This window comes from Salmo salar, chromosome ssa18 (genome assembly GCF_905237065.1).
Source record: "Salmo salar chromosome ssa18, Ssal_v3.1, whole genome shotgun sequence".
NCBI lineage: Eukaryota > Metazoa > Chordata > Actinopteri > Salmoniformes > Salmonidae > Salmo > Salmo salar.
Window position 1 is genome coordinate 35340441 of NC_059459.1, and position 22500 is coordinate 35362940.

At 43.8% G+C, this 22500-nt stretch overlaps 1 protein-coding gene across 1 annotated transcript in view; it reads right to left on the bottom strand.

The window, feature by feature from the left end:
• LOC106577322 (EH domain-binding protein 1-like) overlaps window positions 1-22500 on the bottom strand; it is a 429232-nt gene that overhangs the window by 61938 nt on the left and 344794 nt on the right. The window contains exons 17-19 of the mRNA XM_045701776.1: window positions 21534-21657; window positions 13921-14021; window positions 6522-6645 (exon numbers count right to left, since the gene is read on the bottom strand). Coding sequence (XP_045557732.1) covers window positions 6522-6645; window positions 13921-14021; window positions 21534-21657 — 349 coding nt within the window. The remainder of the gene's footprint in view (window positions 1-6521; window positions 6646-13920; window positions 14022-21533; window positions 21658-22500) is intronic.

The window sequence follows — 22500 nt, forward strand, 5'->3', positions numbered from 1 at the left end:
ACATAATCTAATGTTTTGCTTTTGCTGTAAAGACTTTTTGAAATCGGACAGTGTGGTTAGATAAAGGAGAGTCTTGTCTTTAAAATGGTGTAAAATAGTCATATGTTTGAAAAATTGAAGTTTTCGGATTTTCGAGGAATTTGTATTTCGCACCACGCCCATCATTGGATATTGGAGCAGGTGTTCCACTAGCGGAACGTCTAGATGTAAGAGGTTAATCAAGTAGCCCTAACACAGCCTGGCGGTGTGTGTTGGGTCATTGTCCTGTTGAAAAACAAATGATGGTCCCACTAAGCCCAAACCAGATGGGATGGCGTATCGCTGCAGAATGCTGTGGTAGCCATGCTGGTTAAGTGTGCCTTGAATTCTAAATAAATCACAGACAGTGTCACCAGCAAAGCACCATCACACCTCCTCCATGCTTCACGGTGGGAAACACACATGCAGAGATAATTCGTTCACCTACTCTGCGTCTCACAAAGACACGGCAGTTGGAACCAAAAATCTCAAATTTGGACTCATCAGACAAAAGGACAGATTTCCACCGGTCTAATGGCCATTGCTCGTGTTTCTTGGCCCAAGCAAGTCTCTTCTTCTTACTGGTGTCCTTTAGTAGTGGTTTCTTTGCAGCAATTCAATCATGAAGGCCTGATTCACGGAGTCTCCTCTGAACAGTTGATGTTGAGATGTGTCTGTTACTTAAACTCTGTGAAGCATTTATTTGGGCTGCAATTTCTGAGACTGGTAGCTCTAATGAACTTATCCTCCGCAGCGGAGGTAACTCTGGGTCTTCCTTTCCTGTGACGGTCCTCATGAGAGCCAGTTTCATCATAGCACTTGATGGTTTTTGCGACTGCACTTGAAGAAACTTTCAAAGTACTTGAAATCTTCCGGATTGACTGACCTTCATGTCTTAAAGTAATGATGGACTGTTGTTTCTCTTTGCTTATTTGAGCTGTTCTTGGCATAATATGGACTTGGTCTTTTACCAAATAGGGCTGTCTTCTGAATAACCCCCCCTACCTTGTCACAACACAGCTGATTGACTCAAAAGCATTAAGGAAAAAAATTCCACAAATGAACTTTTAAAAAGACACACCTGTTAATTGAAATGCATTCCAGGTGACTACCTCATAAAGCTAGTTGAGAGAATGCCAAGAATGTACAAAGCTGTCATCAAGGCAAAGGGTGGCTCCTTTGAAGAATCTCAAATATAAAATATATTTTGATTTGTTTAACAGTTTTTTGGTTACTACATGATTCCATATGTGTTATTTCAAAAACCCTGGAATGAGTTGGTGTGTCCAAACGTTTGGCTGGTACTGTATAACCATTATTAATATTTATTATTCTAACATTCGGTAAACGCTCTCCCAACGTGGTCAACTGCTATGCTGTGAAGGAAACACACCACTCCCGTCGGCCCAGGAAGAAAGGTATTGTATCATAGTGATAAAAATATGAATTTTGTTATATCATCAATAACTATTATTATTCCCCTAACATTAGGTGAGCGTTCTCCCAACGTTGTTAACTGTTATGCTGTGAAGGACACTCTACTCCCCCCCAGTCCAGGAATAACAAGTTCATTAGGCGGAGAGCAGCGCCCCAGGAATTCAAATCCCCCCCCCCCCCCCCGACCCGCTGCCGCCCTCTGATTGGCTGCCTGGCTGCCGTGCTCTGCGTCGGCACGGCGATGGGGCTCGTTAGAACCCTGCAGTAATTAAGAGCTGTTAGAAAGTGAATTCTCCGAACGCAGATTAGGAAATTAAACTATTTACTGATTACATATTAATACACACACAACAATGGGGCCTGCCATAAGCTTGGAAGGCCACCAAGGAATTAATGGCTGTACTTCATTACCATAAACAATGGAAGCATAGAAAGGCAGTTTTATGCCACTCTCTCTTCTGTAATGTGCCTGATATCAGAAGACACTTGACAATTCTTGTTCAATTATCTCTATTATTCAATGTGCTGTGAACTGCCTCCCAGTAAATAAATTAACCACCCCAATTACTTTGTATTCATCTGGGGAGAACCACCGTCTCGTACCGCGTAATAGAACAGAGGAAACCGGTGCAGAATTCAGAAAGCATTGCTGGGGGAAGAAACTGGGGAATACGGGGAGAGGGAGAGAGGGAGGGGGAGGAGAGAGAGTGGGGAGAGAGAGAAGAAAGAAAGAGAGAGAAAGAAAGAGAGAGAGAAAGAGAGAGAGAAAGAGAGAGAGAAAGAGAGGGGAGAGAGAGAAGGGAGAGAAATGGAAAGGAGAAGGAGAGATAAAGAGCGAGAAAGAGAGATAAAGAGAAAATAAGAGGCAGCGAGAAGGGGAAGAGAGGAGGAGAGAAAAAGAGAGGAGGAAAAGATGGGAGGAAAGGAAGCAAACAGATCAGGAATGAGTCAACGGTCTCTTCTGATCTAACCATGAGCCCAAAAGCACTCCACGCTACAAATCCTACCACACACACACACATTAACAGAACAGTACGCTCCAGAACCAAGTTATTCAGATGTTTTCAGACCTGTAAAGTAGTCTAATGTCAAGATGGGTCAACATGCCATGCTACGGCTCTTGTTAAAGGCCCACCACATGGGACAGGACCAGCTAGACACACAGAGCCTTTAGAAGGTATTCACACCTCCACACTTTATCAAAATGTTGTGTTACAGCCTGAATTTAAAATGGATTACGTTTAGATTGTTTTGGTCACTACACACAATAAAGTCAAAGTGGATTTATGTTTTTCAACATTTTTACAAATTAATTAAAAATTTGAATCTGAAATGTCTTGAGTCAATAAGTACTAAACCCTTTTGTTATGACAAACCTAAAGTTCAGGAGTAAAAATGTGCTTAACAAGTCACATAGTAAGTTGGATGGACTCACTCTGTGTACAATAACAGTGTTTAACATGATTTTGTAATAACTACCTCATCTCTGTACCCCACACATACAATTATCTATAAGGTCCCTCAGTCCAGCTGCGAATTTCAAACACAAAGACCAGGGAGGTTTTCCAATGTCTTGCAAAGAAGGGCACCTATTGGTAGATGGGTAAAAATAAAAAAGCCGACATTGAATATCCTTTAAGCATGGTGAAGTTATTAATAACACTTTGGATGTTGTATCAATACACCCGGTCACTACACAGATACAGGCGTCCTTCCTAACTCAGTTGCCGGAGAGGAAAGAAACCACTCAGGGATTTCACCTTGAGGCCAATGGTGACTTTAAAACAGTTACAGAGTTTAATGGCTGTGATATGAGAAAACTGAGGATGGATCAACAACATTGCAGTTACTCCACAATACTAACCTAATTGACAGAGTGCTTACCAAGAAGACAGTGAATGTTCCTGAGTGGCCAAGTTACAGGTAAATACGTTAAGATATTTATTACATTTATTTATTTAACAATGACAAGTAGGACGTCTTGGAAAGTCAGTTTTTACTGATATATTTTACAACAGGAAGTGGGATACCACCCAGAAACTGCCGTAGGTGGTGTAATGCCTGGCTCAGTCTGGGGAGCATGACGCAGGCAACGCTAAAGTCATGTGTTCCATTCCTGCTGGGGCCACCTATAGGAAAATGGGTGTCTGCTTTACTGTAAGTCTGCTTAATGGCATCACTTCTAATTAAAGTAGGGAGTTAAACCCATCCACTACTTAAACTGATCAGTGACCTGTTGAGGAGGGAAGGAGAGGAGGAGGAGAGAGAAAGGAGGGAAGGAGGGGAGGAGAAGAGAGGGGAGGAGGGTAGGAGAGAGGAGGGGATGAGGAGAGAGGGGAGGAGGGTAGGAGAAAGGAGGGGAGGAGGAGAGAGGGGAGGAGAGAGGAGGGGAGGAGGAGAGAGGGGAGGAGAGAGGAGGGGAGGAGGAGAGAGGGGAGGAGGGGAGGAGAGAGGAGGGGAGGAGGCGAGAGGGGAGGAGGGTAGGAGAGAGGAGGGGAGGAGGAGAGAGGGGAGGAGGGTAGAGGACAGGAGGAAGAGAGAGGGTAGGGTAAGAGGAGAGAGGGGAGAAGAGGGGAGGAAAAGAAGAGAGGAAACAGGTGAACGAATACCGTTGCGGCCTTCGAGGACCAGGAAGAGAGGGAAATAGAAGAAGCGAACCCCCCCAACACACTCACTCCGTGTTTACCCAAACTACATTTTCTCCATGTCATTGAGTGATGCTACAAGGGTTTTCTGGGGACGTATCCGGGGGTGAATTCTTCTCTCCCTGATACTAGTAGTATTATTATTGTGTAGGCAGCGTCCATCCTCCACCCTGCTGCCTCACTACCTATCTACTATCTGATTATTTACAGGGGGGCTGGCTGGGCTGGAGCTGTGGAATATCAATCTGGCTCAAGGTGTGTGTTTGTGAAAAAGAGGGTTTGTGTGTGTTTTCCGGTAAACAACGTATCCAGCTAAGGCTGCTTTATCAGGGGTGGGGGAAAACCCTTCAGATGGACACAATGGTATTCACTCCTACAGGGGTAGAGGATATGGAGGGATGAGGGAGAGAGATGGATGGAGAGAGAGGGGGAGAAAGAAAGAGAGAGGGAGGGAGATGGAGAGAAAGAGAGATAGAGGGGGAGAGAGAGAGGGAGGGAGGGATAGAGGGAAAGAGGGATAGAGAGAGGAGGAATGGAGGAAGGCATGGCGGGAGAGGAGGGATGAGTGGAGAGGGATGGAGCGAGGAAGGGAGGAGGCATATGCAACAAACAGAGATGGAGGGAGGGAGAGAGAAACAGAGAGAGGAGAGATGTCTCGATATGGGAGGAGCAGTAAAACCCTTAATCCCTCCACCCTGGTGTTGCTTTCTACCATTTCTCTCCCTTTCTTACCCCTCTATGTCCCTCTCTCTCCCCCCTCTCTCTCTCCTCCCCCTCTCTCTTTCTTCTCCACCTCTCTCTTTCTTCCTCCGTCTCTCCCTCTTCTCCCCCCCTCTCTCTCTCCTCCCCCTCTCTCTTTCTTCTCCACCTCTCTCTTTCTTCCTCCCTGTCTCTCCCTCTTCTCCCCCCCTCTCTCTCTTCTCCCCCCCCCTCTCTCTCTCTCTTCTCCCCCCTCTCTCTCTTCTCCCCTCTCTCTCTCTCTCTCTTCTCCCCCCTCTCTCTCTCTCTCTCTTCTCCCCCTCTCTCTCTCTCTCTCTCTTCTCCCCCTCTCTCTCTCTCTCTCTCTCCCCCTCTCTCTCTCTCTCTCTCTTCTCCCCCCTCTCTCTCTCTCTCTCTCTTCTCCCCCCCTCTCTCTCTCTCTTTCTCTTCTCCCCCCCTCTCTCTCTCTCTCTCTCTTCTCCCCCCCCTCTCTCTCTCTCTCTCTCTCTCTCTCTTCTCCCCCTCTCTCTCTCTTCTCCCCCCTCTCTCTTTTTTCCCCTTTTTCCAAAACCCGCGCTTTTGTGAGGATAAATTGTTTAGTAGCAGTAACAGAATGCTAGTCTGCATCCCAAATGGCACCCTATTCCCTACAAAGTGCACTACTTTTGACGGGAGCCCTATGGGTTGTAGAGCCCTATGGGGGATCTGGTCAAAAGTAGTGCACTATGTAGGGAATAGTGTACAATTTGTGCCGCAGTCCTCTTCTGGTATTTCAGTACATGACTGAATGGAACCGGGCCCCTTGGCTCAGACACCTGTCTGTTTCATGTCTTTACAAGGTTACACACCAGCCAACGCTTCCAGCCACACCAATCAGCCTGTATGGAAGCCAAAACATCACACTTTTCAGTGTGTGAGTCTGTGTTGTTGTGTTGGGTTAAGTGTGTCTGTGTGTGTCGTGCTCTCAGTGTGTGTTGTGTGTTACCTCTTGCATTATTTTAAATGCCCCCCCTCTCACTTAACCCCCACCAATCCTCCACCTCTCCCCTTCTGCTGCATATCATTGAAGACCAGATATGTACTGGGGAAGGGGGGGAGGGGCTATGCATGGCTGAGCACACTGTTCAAAGTGAGCTGAGCAGGCTGGCTGGGCTCCCCCCCACTATCGGGCTGGCTGGGCTCCCCCCCACTATCGGGCTGGCTGGGCTCCCCCCCACTATCGGGCTGGCTGGGGGCTCCCCCCACTATCGGGCTGGCTGGCCCCCCCCCCCTACACTGGTGGGACACTATCAGGCCTGGTTATCATTTCCCATGAAGACTCTCTTATCACCCTGGCCCAGAGAGGTCTCCCCTTCTCTCCCCCCCATCTATCCTCCTTCTCCCCCTTCTATCACCCTCTACTCCCACTCTCCCCCATTTTCATATCCACCAGCCAGCCCCTCGTATCACCTCCCTCCCTCCCTCCCTTCCTCCCTCCCTTCCTCCTTCCTTCCCTCCATAGCTACACAACATTCAGTGCTTCAAAGATTCCACCCCGCATCCCAAATGGCACTCTATTCCTTATATAGTGCATTGGGCTCCATAAAAGTAGTGCGCACTACGTAGGGAATAGGGTGTCATTTGGGACACTACAGCCTCACACACACTTCCCCAACTCCGTGAGAGTTTGTGTGAAACGCTCAATTTGCCAAAACAGTTTTCCAGTGTAATTGGGCTTGGTACCTGTGTCCATGAGATAGCGCAGCCTCTTCTCCACGCGCGCCGCCCGGGCGTCGATGTGGCGCTGCTCGCTCTCCAGTGCAGACAGCTCCCCGACCACGTACTGACTGGTGTCTTTGAACGCTTTCTGGTAGAGGGAGAACAGAGAGAAGAAGGGGAGACGGAGGAGAAGAGAGAGAGGAAAGGAGAAGTAAAGAGGAGGAAGAGAAACAGAGAGAAAATCCAGAAAGAGAGAAACAGAGGAAGAGAGAGAAACAAGAGACGGAAAATAAAGATATAGAGACAGAAGACAGAGATAAACAGAAGGAAAGACAGAGGAGAGAGACAAACAGAAGGAAAGACAGAAGACAGAGAGATAAACAGAAGGAAAGACAGAGGACAGAGAGATAAACAGAAGGAAAGACAGAGGACAGAGAGATAAACAGAAGGAAAGACAGAGGACAGAGAGATAAACAGAAGGAAAGAGAGGACAGAGAGACAAACAGAAGGAAAGACAGAGGACAGAGAGATAAACAGAAGGAAAGACAGAGGACAGAGAGATAAACAGAAGGAAAGACAGAGGACAGAGAGATAAACAGAAGGAAAGACAGAGGACAGAGAGATAAACAGAAGGAAAGACAGAGGACAGAGAGATAAACAGAAGGAAAGACAGAGGACAGAGAGATAAACAGAAGGAAAGAGAGGACAGAGAGACAAACAGAAGGAAAGACAGAAGACAGAGAGATAAACAGAAGGAAAGACAGAGGACAGAGAGATAAACAGAAGGAAAGACAGAGGACAGAGAGATAAACAGAAGGAAAGAGAGGACAGAGAGACAAACAGAAGGAAAGACAGAAGACAGAGATAAACAGAAGGAAAGACAGAGGACAGAGAGATAAACAGAAGGAAAGACAGAGGACAGAGAGACAAACAGAAGGAAAGACAGAAGACAGAGAGATAAACAGAAGGAAAGACAGAGGACAGAGAGATAAACAGAAGGAAAGACAGAGGACAGAGAGATAAACAGAAGGAAAGAGAGGACAGAGAGACAAACAGAAGGAAAGACAGAGGACAGAGAGACAAACAGAAGGAAAGACAGAAGACAGAGAGATAAACAGAAGGAAAGACAGAGGACAGAGAGATAAACAGAAGGAAAGACAGAGGACAGAGAGATAAACAGAAGGAAAGACAGAGGACAGAGAGATAAACAGAAGGAAAGACAGAGGACAGAGAGATAAACAGAAGGAAAGACAGAGGACAGAGAGATAAACAGAAGGAAAGACAGAGGACAGAGAGATAAACAGAAGGAAAGACAGAGGACAGAGAGATAAACAGAAGGAAAGACAGAGGACAGAGAGATAAACAGAAGGAAAGACAGAAGACAGAGAGACAAACAGAAGGAAAGACAGAGGACAGAGAGATAAACAGAAGGAAAGACAGAAGACAGAGAGATAAACAGAAGGAAAGACAGAAGACAGAGAGATAAACAGAAGGAAAGACAGAAGACAGAGAGATAAACAGAAGGAAAGACAGAAGACAGAGAGATAAACAGAAGGAAAGACAGAAGACAGAGAGATAAACAGAAGGAAAGACAGAGGACAGAGAGATAAACAGAAGGAAAGACAGAAGACAGAGAGATAAACAGAAGGAAAGACAGAAGACAGAGAGACAAACAGAAGGAAAGACAGAGGACAGAGAGACAAACAGAAGGAAAGACAGAGGACAGAGAGATAAACAGAAGGAAAGACAGAAGACAGAGAGATAAACAGAAGGAAAGACAGAGGACAGAGAGATAAACAGAAGGAAAGACAGAGGACAGAGAGACAAACAGAAGGAAAGACAGAGGACAGAGAGATAAACAGAAGGAAAGACAGAGGAGAGAGACAAACAGAAGGAAAGACAGAGGACAGAGAGACAAACAGAAGGAAAGACAGAGGACAGAGAGACAAACAGAAGGAAAGACAGAAGACAGAGAGATAAACAGAAGGAAAGACAGAGGACAGAGAGATAAACAGAAGGAAAGACAGAAGACAGAGAGACAAACAGAAGGAAAGACAGAGGACAGAGAGATAAACAGAAGGAAAGACAGAAGACAGAGAGATAAACAGAAGGAAAGACAGAAGACAGAGAGATAAACAGAAGGAAAGACAGAGGACAGAGAGATAAACAGAAGGAAAGACAGAAGACAGAGAGATAAACAGAAGGAAAGACAGAAAACAGAGAGATAAACAGAAGGAAAGACAGGAGAGAAAGAGGGGTTAGAATTCCTCATGAAACAGGAATCACATACAGCATCAAAACATTGTCATTTATTAAACGGTGGAGAGAGAAGAAAGGGAGAGAGGAGGTTTTCTTTTAAACGGAAGGCTTTCGTTTGAAGACTGAGAAGGCCCCACGATAATGGCCGCCTTGTTGTTGTTATTGTTCCCTTGTTATTGTTTCCTTCTCTCTTCTCCCTCCCTCTTCAGAGAGCGGTGGCTAGAGATAGACAGCAAAGCTTTACCAGAGAAGATAAGGACTTTTATTTTAGCGTTTTAGTTCTAGTCGACACACTTGGAAACACTGCAGTCAGAAAAACTGACAAGAGTTCCCTCCCGACACACGCTACTCAACCCAAACCTTTTTCTCTTGTGATTCACTATTATGCTCCCTCTTGTCCTAATTTACTCAACCTGTATGGATGGGGTCAGGGGTCACCCCCACGTTTACCTCTGAGTCATTCACACTCGTCCCCATCGCCCTTATTTCAGCCCAAGTGTCTAGTGCAGGGCTCTCCAACCCTGTTCCTGGAGTGATACCCTCCTGTAGGTTTTAACTCCAACCCTGTTCCTGGAGAGATACCCTCCTGTAGGTTTTAACTCCAACCCTGTTCCTGGAGAGATACCCTCCTGTAGGTTTTAACTCCAACCCTGTTCCTGGAGAGATACCCTCCTGTAGGTTTTAACTCCAACCCTGTTCCTGGAGAGATACCCTCCTGTAGGTTTTAACTCCAACCCTGTTCCTGGAGAGATACCCTCCTGTAGGTTTTAACTCCAACCCTGTTCCTGGAGAGATACCCTCCTGTAGGTTTTAACTCCAACCCTGTTCCTGGAGAGATACCCTCCTGTAGGTTTTAACTCCAACCCTGTTCCTGGAGAGATACCCTCCTGTAGGTTTTAACTCCAACCCTGTTCCTGGAGAGATACCCTCCTGTAGGTTTTAACTCCAACCCTGTTCCTGGAGAGATACCCTCCTGTAGGTTTTAACTCCAACCCTGTTCCTGGAGAGATACCCTCCTGTAGGTTTTAACTCCAACCCTGTTCCTGGAGAGATACCCTCCTGTAGGTTTTAACTCCAACCCTGTTCCTGGAGAACTACCCTCCTGTAGGTTTTAACTCCAACCTGATTCAGTTTATCAAACAGTTAATTATTAGAACCAGGTGTGTTAGATTAGGAGTTTTCTTGCCAAGGGACCAATGATACCTCCACCCAGGTTAACCAGCAACCAATCATATGTTAACAAAATAATCTCCAGGCTTGTCTTATTATCAGGTGAATGATAATGGCTAGTAGAAGTAATCACCAGGCCTGTCTTATTATCAGGTGAATGATAATGGCTAGTAGAAGTAATCACCAGGCCTGTCTTATTATCAGGTGAATGATAATGGCTGGTAGATGTAATCACCAGGCCTGTCTTATTATCAGGTGAATAATAATGGCTGGTAGATGTAATCACCAGGCCTGTCTTATTATCAGGTGAATAATAATGGCTGGTAGATGTAATCACCAGGCCTGTCTTATATCAGGTGAATGATAATGGCTGGTAGAAGTAATCAACATGTAATATCAACAACTAGGATGAGTTGACACTATGACTAGGATCGTCTAGCTCTCCTTCTCCCCCTCCTGCTTACTATTCCTTAGACTGAGTCAGAAGAAAAAGAGGGGAAAATGTTTATTCAAATTAGCTCACTAAAGAGTCCTCGAAAAATACATATATATTTAAATAAATATTTACAGCTGCTGATTCAACCTATTTTTTTAATAGGAAGAAGACCAGTGGAGAGGAGAAAGAGAGACCGAGAGAGAGAGAGAGAGACCGAGAGAGAGAGAGACCGAGAGAGAGAGAGAGAGACCGAGAGAGAGAGAGAGACCGAGAGAGAGAGACCGAGAGAGAGAGACCGAGAGAGAGAGAGAGAGAGACCGAGAGAGAGAGAGAGACCGAGAGAGAGAGAGAGAGAGACCAAGAGAGAGAAAGAGAGAGACCGAGAGAGAGAGAGAGACCGAGAGAGAGAGAGAGACCGAGAGAGAGAGAGAGACCGAGAGAGAGAGAGAGAGAGAGAGAGAGACCGAGAGAGAGAGACTGAGAGAGAGAGAGAGAGAGACCGAGAGAGAAAGAGAGACCGAGAGAGAGACGGAGAGAGAGACCGAGAGAGAGAGAGAGAGACCGAGAGAGAGAGAGACCGAGAGAGAGAGAGAGAGAGACGAGAGAGAGAGAGAGAGAGACCGAGAGAGAGAGAGACCGAGAGAGAGAGAGAGAGAGAGAGACCGAGAGAGAGAGAGAGACCGAGAGAGAGAGAGAGAGCCGAGAGAGAGAGACCGAGAGAGAGAGAGAGAGAGACCGAGAGAGAGAGACCGAGAGAGAGAGAGAGAGAGAGAGAGAGAGACCGAGAGAGAGAGAGAGAGACCGAGAGAGAGAGACCGAGAGAGAGACCGAGAGAGAGACCGAGAGAGAGCGAGACCGAGAGAGAGACCAAGAGAGAGAAAGAGAGAGACCGAGAGAGAGAGAGAGACCGAGAGAGAGAGAGAGAGAGACCGAGAGAGAGAGAGAGACCGAGAGAGAGAGAGAGAGAGAGACCGAGAGAGAGAGACTGAGAGAGAGAGAGAGAGAGAGACCGAGAGAGAAAGAGAGACCGAGAGAGAGACGGAGAGAGAGACCGAGAGAGAGAGAGAGAGAGACCGAGAGAGAGAGAGACCGAGAGAGAGAGAGAGAGAGACCGAGAGAGAGAGAGAGAAAGAGAGAGAGACCAAGAGAGAGAAAGAGAGAGACCGAGAGAGAGAGAGAGAGACCGAGAGAGAGAGAGAGAGACCGAGAGAGAGAGAGAGACCGAGAGAGAGAGAGACCGAGAGAGAGAGAGACCGAGAGAGAGACCGAGAGAGAGAGAGAGAGAGACCGAGAGAGAGACCGAGAGAGAGAGAGAGACCGAGAGAGAGAAAGAGAGAGAGACCAAGAGAGAGAAAGAGAGACCGAGAGAGAGAAAGAGAGACCGAGAGAGAGAGAGAGAGAGAGAGAGAGAGAGAGAGAGAGAGAGAGAGAGAGAGAGAGACCGAGAGAGAGAGCGATAGAGAGAGAGCGATAGAAAGAGACCGAGAGAGAGAGACCGAGAGAGAGACCGAGAGAGAGAGCGATAGAGAAAGATGGATATTTTTATTCCACACAGGCCAGCACTTTTCCGGCACTCCCTCCTATGAGTGGGTGTGTGGTCTTCAAGAGAGTGTGAGTCTGTGAGCAACACTGTGAGGTGCTGATTCCCAGGCCCCTTCTCCCTCTCTCCCTCCCTCCCTCATGCTCTCTATCACAATTCTCCTCCTCAAATCAATTTTACACATGATCAGACCATTCCCTTGCCTGGCGGGCCCGGACCCAGCCTTAATTAGACCTGAGACATTACCATATATATTATATTAATACAAACATCATTCAGCAGCTAATTCAGGACTGATGGGGATAATGGAAAGGTTGAACACCCATTAACCTCAGGGACCGGCAGGGGAGTCAGGGAGGTAGGGGTAAGAGAGGGGGGAGTCAGGGAGGTAGGGGAGAGGGGGGAGTCAGGGAGGTAGGGGAGAGGGGGGAGTCAGGGAGGTAGGGGAGAGGGGGGAGTCAGGGAGGTAGAGGAGGAAAGGGGAGTCAGAGAGGTAGGGGGGAGTCAGGGGAGAGGGGGGAGTCAGGGAGGTAGGGGTAAGAGAGGGGGAGTCAGGGAGATAGGGGAGAGGGGGAGTCAGGGAGGTAGGGAGAGAGGGGAGTCTGGGAGGTAGGGGAGGAAAGGGGAGTCAGGGAGGTAGGGGAGAGAGGGGAGTCAGGGAGGTAGGGGTAAGAGAGGGGGAGTCAGGGAGGTAGGGGAGAGGGGGGAGTCAGGGAGGTAGGGGAGAGAGGGGAGTCAGGGAGGTAGGGGAGAGAGGGGAGTCAGGGAGGTAGGGGAGGAAAGGGGAGTCAGGGAGGTAGGGGGGAGTCAGGGAGGTAGGGGAGAGAGGGGAGTCAGGGAGGTAGGGGGGAGTCAGGGAGGTAGGGGAGAGAGGGGAGTCAGGAAGGTAGGGGAGGAAAGGGGAGTCAGGGAGGTAGGGGGGAGTCAGGGAGGTAGGGGAGTGAGGGGAGTCAGGGGAGTCAGGGAGGTAGGGGGGAGTCAGGGAGGTAGGGGAGAGGGGGAGTCAGGGAGGTAGGGGAGAGAGGGGAGTCAGGGAGGTAGGGGAGAGAGGGGAGTCAGGGAGGTAGGGGAGAGAGGGGAGTCAGGGAGGTAGGGGAGAGAGGGGAGTCAGGGAGGTAGGGAGGAGAGAGGAGTCAGGGAGGTAGGGGAGAGAGGGGAGTCAGGGAGGTAGGGGAGAGAGGGGAGTCAGGGAGGTAGGGAGGAGAGAGGAGTCAGGGAGAGAGGGGAGTCAGGGAGGTAGGAGAGGGGTGGTCAGGGAGGTAGGGAGGAGAGGGGAGTCAGGGAGGTAGGGAGGAGAGGGGGGAGGAGAGGGAGGCAGAGGATTCTGAGTCTCCTGTGATACACGTAGGTAAGTAGTCATTCTCTCTCTCTCTCTCTGAGCAGCGGTATCTTGCTACTGTAATAATTAAATCCCCCACCCTCCTCCTCTCTTCCTTAGATCAATACAGGATATCTCTTTGTGGAGGGGAATGAAGAAGTGGTCTCTGATTGACATATCTAAAGGAGAGGAGAGGGATGGAGGAGAGGAGGGGAGGATGGGGAGAGGAGAGTTGGGAAAAGAAAAGCGGGAAGAGGGCTACGAATCATTTCTTCTTTCTTTGTTCCTCTTGTCTTTTATCGGCCAGTTGTAGGCCAGGTGCAGGGCTGATGCAGAGGCTTTACGGTGCGCCAGGCTGACATCTAAAGAAACAGAAAAAAGACAGGAACAAGAAGGAGGAAAGATCCTCTTCTCTCCAGCGTTTCCAGGAGACCACGTCTGAACAAGACAGAGGAAATGATCCACTTTATCAGAGGGAGGGAGGGAGGGATGAGGAGGGAGGGAGGGAGGGATGGAGGGAGGGAGGGATGGAGGGAGGGAGGGATGGAGGGATGGAGGGAGGGAGGAAGGGAGGGAGGGATGGAGGGAGGGATGGAGGGATGGAGGGAAAGTGGGATACAGGGAGGCATGAAGGAAGGAGGGATGTAGGGAAAGAGCGATGGAGGGAGGGAAAGAGATGAATTATCTATGCATAAATTACTTCATCTTCATAAGGCTTGCGAGCATTGGTGTCTGGTGCCAGTCCTCTCTCCTCGCCCGCCCGCCTCAGATCCTCTGGTACTGATCTCTGACGCTTTACCTCTGGAAGACAAGAAGAGAGGGATGGGAGGGAGGGGGAGAGAGAGGGTCAGAGAGGGATGGGGAGGGAGAGAGGGGAGGGAGAGAGGAGAGAGAGGGGGAGGGAGGGGGAGAGAGGGTCAGAGAGGGAGAGAGAGGGAGGGAGAGAGGAGAGAGAGGGGGAGGGAGCGAGGAGAGAGAGGGGGGAGGGAGGGAGGGAGGGGGGAGGGGGAGGGAGAGAGGAGAGAGAGGGGGAGAGGGGAGGGAGGGAGGAGAGAGAGGAGAGAGTGGGAAGGGGGGGAGGGAGAGAGGAGAGAGAGGGGGAGGTATTGAACCTGATTTGTGAGACACCTGTGAGACCACACATATAACCAGAGGGGTGTGTGGGTTCTGAGAGAGACACTATATGGTGCCATGGGGGGAGGAGGGCTAGAGTCTATTGTGTGTGTGTGTGTGTGTGTGTATTTATACGTGTGTGTATTTATACGTGTGTGTATTTATACGTGTGTGTGTATTTATACGTGTGTGTGTATTTATACGTGTGTGTGTATTTATACGTGTGTGTATTTATACGTGTGTGTGTGTATTTATACGTGTCTGTATTTATACGTGTGTGTGTATTTATACGTGTGTGTGTGTATTTATACGTGTGTGTGTGTATTTATACGTGTGTGTGTGTATTTATACGTGTGTGTGTATTTATACGTGTGTGTGTATTTATACGTGTGTGTATTTATATGTGTGTGTGTATTTATACGTGTGTGTGTATTTATACGTGTGTGTGTATTTATACGTGTGTGTGTGTGTATTTATACGTGTGTGTGTGTATTTATTTATATGTGTGTGTGTATTTATACATGTGTGTGTGTATTTATACGTGTGTGTGTGTATTTATACGTGTGTGTGTATTTATACGTGTGTGTGTATTTATACGTGTGTGTATGTATTTATACGTGGGTGTGTATTTATACGTGTGTGTGTATTTATGTGTGTGTGTGTGTGTGTGTATTTACGTGTGTGTGTGTATTTATATGTGGGTGTGTATTTATGTGTGTGTGTATTTATACGTGTGTGCGTGTATTTATACGTGTGTGTGTGTTTATACGTATGTGTGTATTTATACGTGTGTGTGTATTTATACGTGTGTGTGTATTTATACGTATGTGTGTATTTATACGTGTGTATTTATACGTGTGTGTGTGTATTTATTTATACGTGTGTGTATTTATTTATACGTGTGTGTGTATTTATACGTGTGTGTATTTATACGTGTGTGTGTATTTATACGTGTGTGTGTGTATTTATACGTGTGTGTATTTATACGTGTGTGTGTATTTATACGTGTGTGTGTATTTATACGTGTGTGTGTGTGTATTTATACGTGTGTGTGTGTATTTATACGTGTGTGTATTTATACGTGTGTGTGTATTTATACGTGTGTGTGTGTATTTATACGTGTGTATATTTATACGTGTGTATTTATACGTGTGTGTGTATTTATACGTGTGTGTGTGTATTTATACGTGTGTGTGTGTATTTATACGTGTGTGTGTGTATTTATACGTGGGTGTGTATTTATACGTGGGTGTGTATTTATACGTGTGTGTGTATTTATACGTGTGTGTGTATTTATACGTGTGTGTGTATTTATACGTGTGTGTGTGTGTATTTATACGTGTGTGTGTGTATTTATTTATATGTGTGTGTGTATTTATACGTGTGTGTGTATTTATACGTGTGTGTGTGTATTTATACGTGTGTGTGTGTATTTATTTATATATGTGTGTGTGTATTTATACGTGTGTGTGTGTATTTATACGTGTGTGTGTATTTATACGTGTGTATGTATTTATACGTGTTTGTGTATTTATACGTGTGTGTATTTATATGTGTGTGTGTATTTATACGTGGGTGTGTATTTATACGTGTGTGTGTATTTATGTGTGTGTGTGTATTTACGTGTGTGTGTGTATTTATATGTGGGTGTGTATTTATGTGTGTGTGTATTTATACGTGTGTGCGTGTATTTATACGTGTGTGTGTATTTATACGTATGTGTGTATTTATACGTGTGTGTGTATTTATACGTGTGTGTGTATTTATACGTATGTGTGTATTTATACGTGTGTATTTATACGTGTGTGTGTATTTATATGTGTGTGTGTGTATTTATACGTGTGTGTGTGTATTTATACGTGTGTATTTATACGTGTGTGTGTATTTATATGTGTGTGTGTGTATTTATACGTGTGTGTATTTATACGTGTGTGTGTGTGTATTTATACGTGTGTGTGTATTTATACGTGTGTGTGTGTGTATTTATACGTGTGTGTGTATTTATACGTGTGTGTATTTATACGTGTGTGTGTATTTATTTATATGTGCGTGTGTATTTATATGTGTGTGTGTATTTATATGTGTGTGTATTTATACGTGTGTGTGTGTATTTATACGTGCGTGTGTATTTATATGTGTGTGTGTATTTATATGTGTGTGTGTATTTATACGTGTGTGTGTGTATTTATACGTGTGTGTGTGTATTTATACGTGTGTGTATTTATATGTGTGTGTGTATTTATACGTGGGTATGTATTTATACGTGTGTGTGTGTATTTATGTGTGTGTGTGTGTGTGTGTGTGTATTTACGTGTGTGTGTGTGTATTTATATATACGTGGGTGTGTATTTATGTGTGTGTGTATTTATACGTGTGTGTGTATTTATACGTATGTGTGTATTTATACGTGTGTATTTATACGTGTGTGTGTATTTATATGTGTGTGTGTGTATTTATACGTGTGTGTGTGTATTTATACGTGTGTATTTATACGTGTGTGTGTATTCATACCTGTGTGTGTGTATTTATACGTGTGTGTGTATTTATACGTGTGTGTGTATTTATACGTGTGTGTGTATTTATACGTGTGTGTGTATTTATACGTGTGTGTGTGTATTTATACGTGTGTGTATTTATACGTGTGTGTGTGTGTGTATTTATTTATATGTGTGTGTGTATTTATACGTGTGTGTGTGTATTTATACGTGTGTGTGTATTTATACGTGTGTATTTATACGTGTGTGTATTTATTTATATATGTGTGTGTGTGTATTTATACGTGTGTGTGTATTTATACGTGTGTGTGTGTATTTATACGTGTGTGTGTGTGTATTTATACGTGTGTGTATTTATATGTGTGTGTGTATTTATACGTGGGTATGTATTTATACGTGTGTGTGTATTTATGTGTGTGTGTGTGTGTGTGTGTATTTACGTGTGTGTGTGTATTTATACGTGGGTGTGTATTTATGTGTGTGTGTATTTATACGTGTGTGTGTATTTATACGTATGTGTGTATTTATGTGTGTGTATTTATACGTGTGTGTGTATTTATACGTGTGTGTGTATTTATACGTATGTGTGTATTTCTATGTGTGTGTGTGTGTATTTATACGTGTGTGTGTGTGTGTATTTATACGTGTATATTTATACGTGTGTGTGTATTTATACGTGTGTGTGTATTTATACGTGTGTGTGTATTTATACGTGTGTGTGTGTATTTATACGTGTGTGTATTTATATGTGTGTGTGTATTTATACGTGTGTGTATTTATATGTGTGTGTGTATTTATACGTGGGTATGTATTTATACGTGGGTATGTATTTATACGTGTGTGTGTATTTATGTGTGTGTGTGTGTATTTATACGTGTGTGTGTATTTATTTATATGTGCGTGTGTATTTATATGTGTGTGTGTATTTATATGTGTGTGTATTTATACGTGTGTGTGTGTATTTATACGTGCGTGTGTATTTATATGTGTGTGTGTATTTATATGTGTGTGTGTATTTATACGTGTGTGTGTGTATTTATACGTGTGTGTGTGTATTTATACGTGTGTGTATTTATATGTGTGTGTGTATTTATACGTGGGTATGTATTTATACGTGTGTGTGTGTATTTATGTGTGTGTGTGTGTGTGTGTGTATTTACGTGTGTGTGTGTGTATTTATATATACGTGGGTGTGTATTTATGTGTGTGTGTATTTATACGTGTGTGTGTATTTATACGTATGTGTGTATTTATACGTGTGTATTTATACGTGTGTGTGTATTTATATGTGTGTGTGTGTATTTATACGTGTGTGTGTGTATTTATACGTGTGTATTTATACGTGTGTGTGTATTCATACCTGTGTGTGTGTATTTATACGTGTGTGTGTATTTATACGTGTGTGTGTATTTATACGTGTGTGTGTTATTTATACGTGTGTGTGTGTATTTATACGTGTGTGTGTGTATTTATACGTGTGTGTGTATTTATACGTGTGTGTGTGTGTGTATTTATTTATATGTGTGTGTGTATTTATACGTGTGTGTGTGTATTTATACGTGTGTGTGTATTTATACGTGTGTATTTATACGTGTGTGTATTTATTTATATATGTGTGTGTGTGTATTTATACGTGTGTGTGTATTTATACGTGTGTGTGTGTATTTATACGTGTGTGTGTGTGTATTTATACGTGTGTGTATTTATATGTGTGTGTGTATTTATACGTGGGTATGTATTTATACGTGTGTGTGTATTTATGTGTGTGTGTGTGTGTGTGTGTGTATTTACGTGTGTGTGTGTATTTATACGTGGGTGTGTATTTATGTGTGTGTGTATTTATACGTGTGTGTGTATTTATACGTATGTGTGTATTTATGTGTGTGTATTTATACGTGTGTGTGTATTTATACGTGTGTGTGTATTTATACGTATGTGTGTATTTCTATGTGTGTGTGTGTGTATTTATACGTGTGTGTGTGTGTATTTATACGTGTATATTTATACGTGTGTGTGTATTTATACGTGTGTGTGTATTTATACGTGTGTGTGTGTATTTATACGTGTGTGTGTGTATTTATACGTGTGTGTATTTATATGTGTGTGTGTATTTATACGTGTGTGTATTTATATGTGTGTGTGTATTTATACGTGGGTATGTATTTATACGTGGGTATGTATTTATACGTGTGTGTGTATTTATGTGTGTGTGTGTGTGTGTGTATTTACGTGTGTGTGTGTATTTATACGTGGGTGTGTATTTATGTGTGTGTGTATTTATACGTGTGTGTGTATTTATACGTATGTGTGTATTTATGTGTGTGTATTTATACGTGTGTGTGTATTTATACGTGTGTGTGTATTTATACGTATGTGTGTATTTATACGTGTGTGTGTGTGTATTTATACGTGTGTATTTATACGTGTGTGTGTATTTATACGTGTGTGTGTATTTATACGTGTGTGTGTGTATTTATACGTGTGTGTGTGTATTTATACGTGTGTGTATTTATATGTGTGTGTATTTATACGTGGGTGTGTATTTATACGTGTTGTGTATTTATGTGTGTGTGTGTGTGTTTGTGTATTTATGTGTGTGTGTGTGTTTGTGTATTTACGTGTGTGTGTGTATTTATACGTGGGTGTGTATTTATACGTGTGTGTGTATTTATACGTGTGTGTATTTATACGTATGTGTGTATTTATGTGTGTGTGTATTTATACGTGTGTGTGTATTTATACGTGGGTATGTATTTATACGTGGGTATGTATTTATACGTGTGTGTGTATTTATGTGTGTGTGTGTGTGTGTGTATTTACGTGTGTGTGTGTATTTATACGTGGGTGTGTATTTATGTGTGTGTGTATTTATACGTGTGTGTGTATTTATACGTATGTGTGTATTTATGTGTGTGTATTTATACGTGTGTGTGTATTTATACGTGTGTGTGTATTTATACGTATGTGTGTATTTATACGTGTGTGTGTGTGTATTTATACGTGTGTATTTATACGTGTGTGTGTATTTATACGTGTGTGTGTATTTATACGTGTGTGTGTGTATTTATACGTGTGTGTGTGTATTTATACGTGTGTGTATTTATATGTGTGTGTATTTATACGTGGGTGTGTATTTATACGTGTTGTGTATTTATGTGTGTGTGTGTGTGTTTGTGTATTTATGTGTGTGTGTGTGTTTGTGTATTTACGTGTGTGTGTGTATTTATACGTGGGTGTGTATTTATACGTGTGTGTGTATTTATACGTGTGTGTATTTATACGTATGTGTGTATTTATGTGTGTGTGTATTTATACGTGTGTGTGTATTTATACGTGTGTGTATTTATACGTGTGTGTGTATTTATATGTGTGTGTGTGTATTTATACGTGTGTGTGTATTTATACGTATGTGTGTATTTATACGTGTGTGTGTATTTATACGTGTGTGTGTATTTATACGTGTGTGTGTATTTATACGTGTATGTGTGTATTTATACGTGTATTTATACGTGTGTGTGTATTTATATGTGTGTGTGTGTATTTATACGTGTGTGTGTATTTATACGTGTCTGTATTTATACGTGTGTGTGTGTATTTATACGTGTGTGTGTATTTATACGTGTGTGTGTGTATTTATACGTGTGCATTTATACGTGTGTGTATTTATACGTGTGTGTGTGTATTTATACGTGTGTGTGTATTTATACGTGTGTATTTATCCATGTGTGTATTTATACATGTGTGTGTGTATTTATACGTGTGTGTGTATTTATACGTGTGTGTGTATTTATACGTGCGTGTGTAGAGATGTGTGTATTTATACGTGTGTGTGTGTGTATTTATACGTGTGTGTGTGTGTGTGTGTGTGTGTTATTTATACGTGTGTGTGTGTATTTATACGTGTGTGTGTGTGTATATTTATCCATGTGTGTGTATTTATACGTGTGTGTGTATTTATACGTGTGTGTGTGTATTTATACGTGTGTGTGTATTTCTAGGTGTGTGTGCGTGTGTGTGTATTTATACGTGTGTGTGTATTTATACGTGTGTGTGTGTATTTCTAGGTGTGTATGTGTATTTATACGCGTGTGTGTGTATTTATACGTGTGTGTGTATTTATACGTGTGTGTGTATTTATACGTGTGTGTGTGTATTTCTAGGTGTGTGTGTGTGTATTTATACGTGTGTGTGTGTGTATTTATACGTGTGTGTGTGTATTTATACGTGTGTGTGTGTATTTATACGTGTGTGTGTGTATTTATACGTGTGTGTGTGTGTATTTATACGTGTGTGTGTGTATTTCTAGGTGTATGTGTATTTATACGCGTGTGTGTATTTATACGTGTGTGTGTATTTCTAGGTGTGTGTGTGTATTTCTAGGTGTGTGTGTGTGTATTTCTAGGTGTGTGTGTATTTGTAGGTGTGTGTGTGTATTTCTTGGTGTGTGTGTGTATTTATACGTGTGTGTGTGTGTGTATTTCTAGGTGTGTGTGTATTTCTAGGTGTGTGTGTATTTCTAGGTGTGTGTGTATTTATACGTGTGTGTGTGTGTGTGTGTGTGTGTGTATTTCTAGGTGTGTGTGTGTGTATTTATACGTGTGTGTGTGTGTGTGTGTATTTCTAGGTGTGTGTGTGTGTATTTATACGTGTGTGTGTGTGTGTGTATTTCTAGGTGTGTGTGTGTGGAGATGTGTGCGTCTCTCACCTGGTCTGACCTCCACATACTGACTGAAGGACCTCAGCTGTGTTTTCCTGACAGCTGGCTCCTGACTGAAGACCACAGGACTACGCAGTCTCTCTGTCGCCCTGCGCAGCCGCTCTGCATTGTTCTGGACACACACACACACACAGGAGTTGTTTTTACAGTCAGACACCCACACACTCTTAGCAGTCCCGAGATGCCAACAGGAGTTACCTCTGTACGTTTTATGTTTGTTTATCTCTTTATTTCTCCGGCTCGGGAGACAAAAGAAAAAAGGCAATTAAGTTTCAACAAAACCCAGATGAGTCAGGAAATGAATTCAGATTATGCAAAGGCTGGCAATGCTATTGTTTTCAAACAGAACGTGTTTAGAAGCTACACGCATGCTTCTCCTTATCAAAAGGACACACACACACACACACACACACACACACACACACACACACACACACACACACACACACACACACACACACACACACACACACACACACACACACACACACACACACACACACACACACACACACAGTGCATTATTAGGAGCTGCAGCGGGTCCAATAAGCCAAGCCAAGTGGAAAGTAGCTGGGTAGATACAGGACATCAGCCCAACCTCAGTTAATAAGAGGTGAAGCATTGTAATAAAGTTGACAATTAGGGGAAACACGTTCCACTGCTTGAGATCGAGATGTGTGTGTTGTAGAGAGACAGTTCAGCAGGGGTGTGTGTGTGTGTGTGGGGGGGGGGTTGTAGGTGGCTGATTGAGAAAGAGACACACAACAATAGCAATTTGTCTGCTTAGTTTCAAATGATGGATTTAGTAAACAATGTCAGCAATTAGTCTCCTTCTCTGGCAGTGGGCTTATTCTACTTCTGAAAGGGACAGGAGTGACTCTCTCTCTGGGCTTATTCTACTTCTGAAAGGAACAGGAGTGACTCTCTCTCTAGTCTTATTCTACTTCTGAAAGGA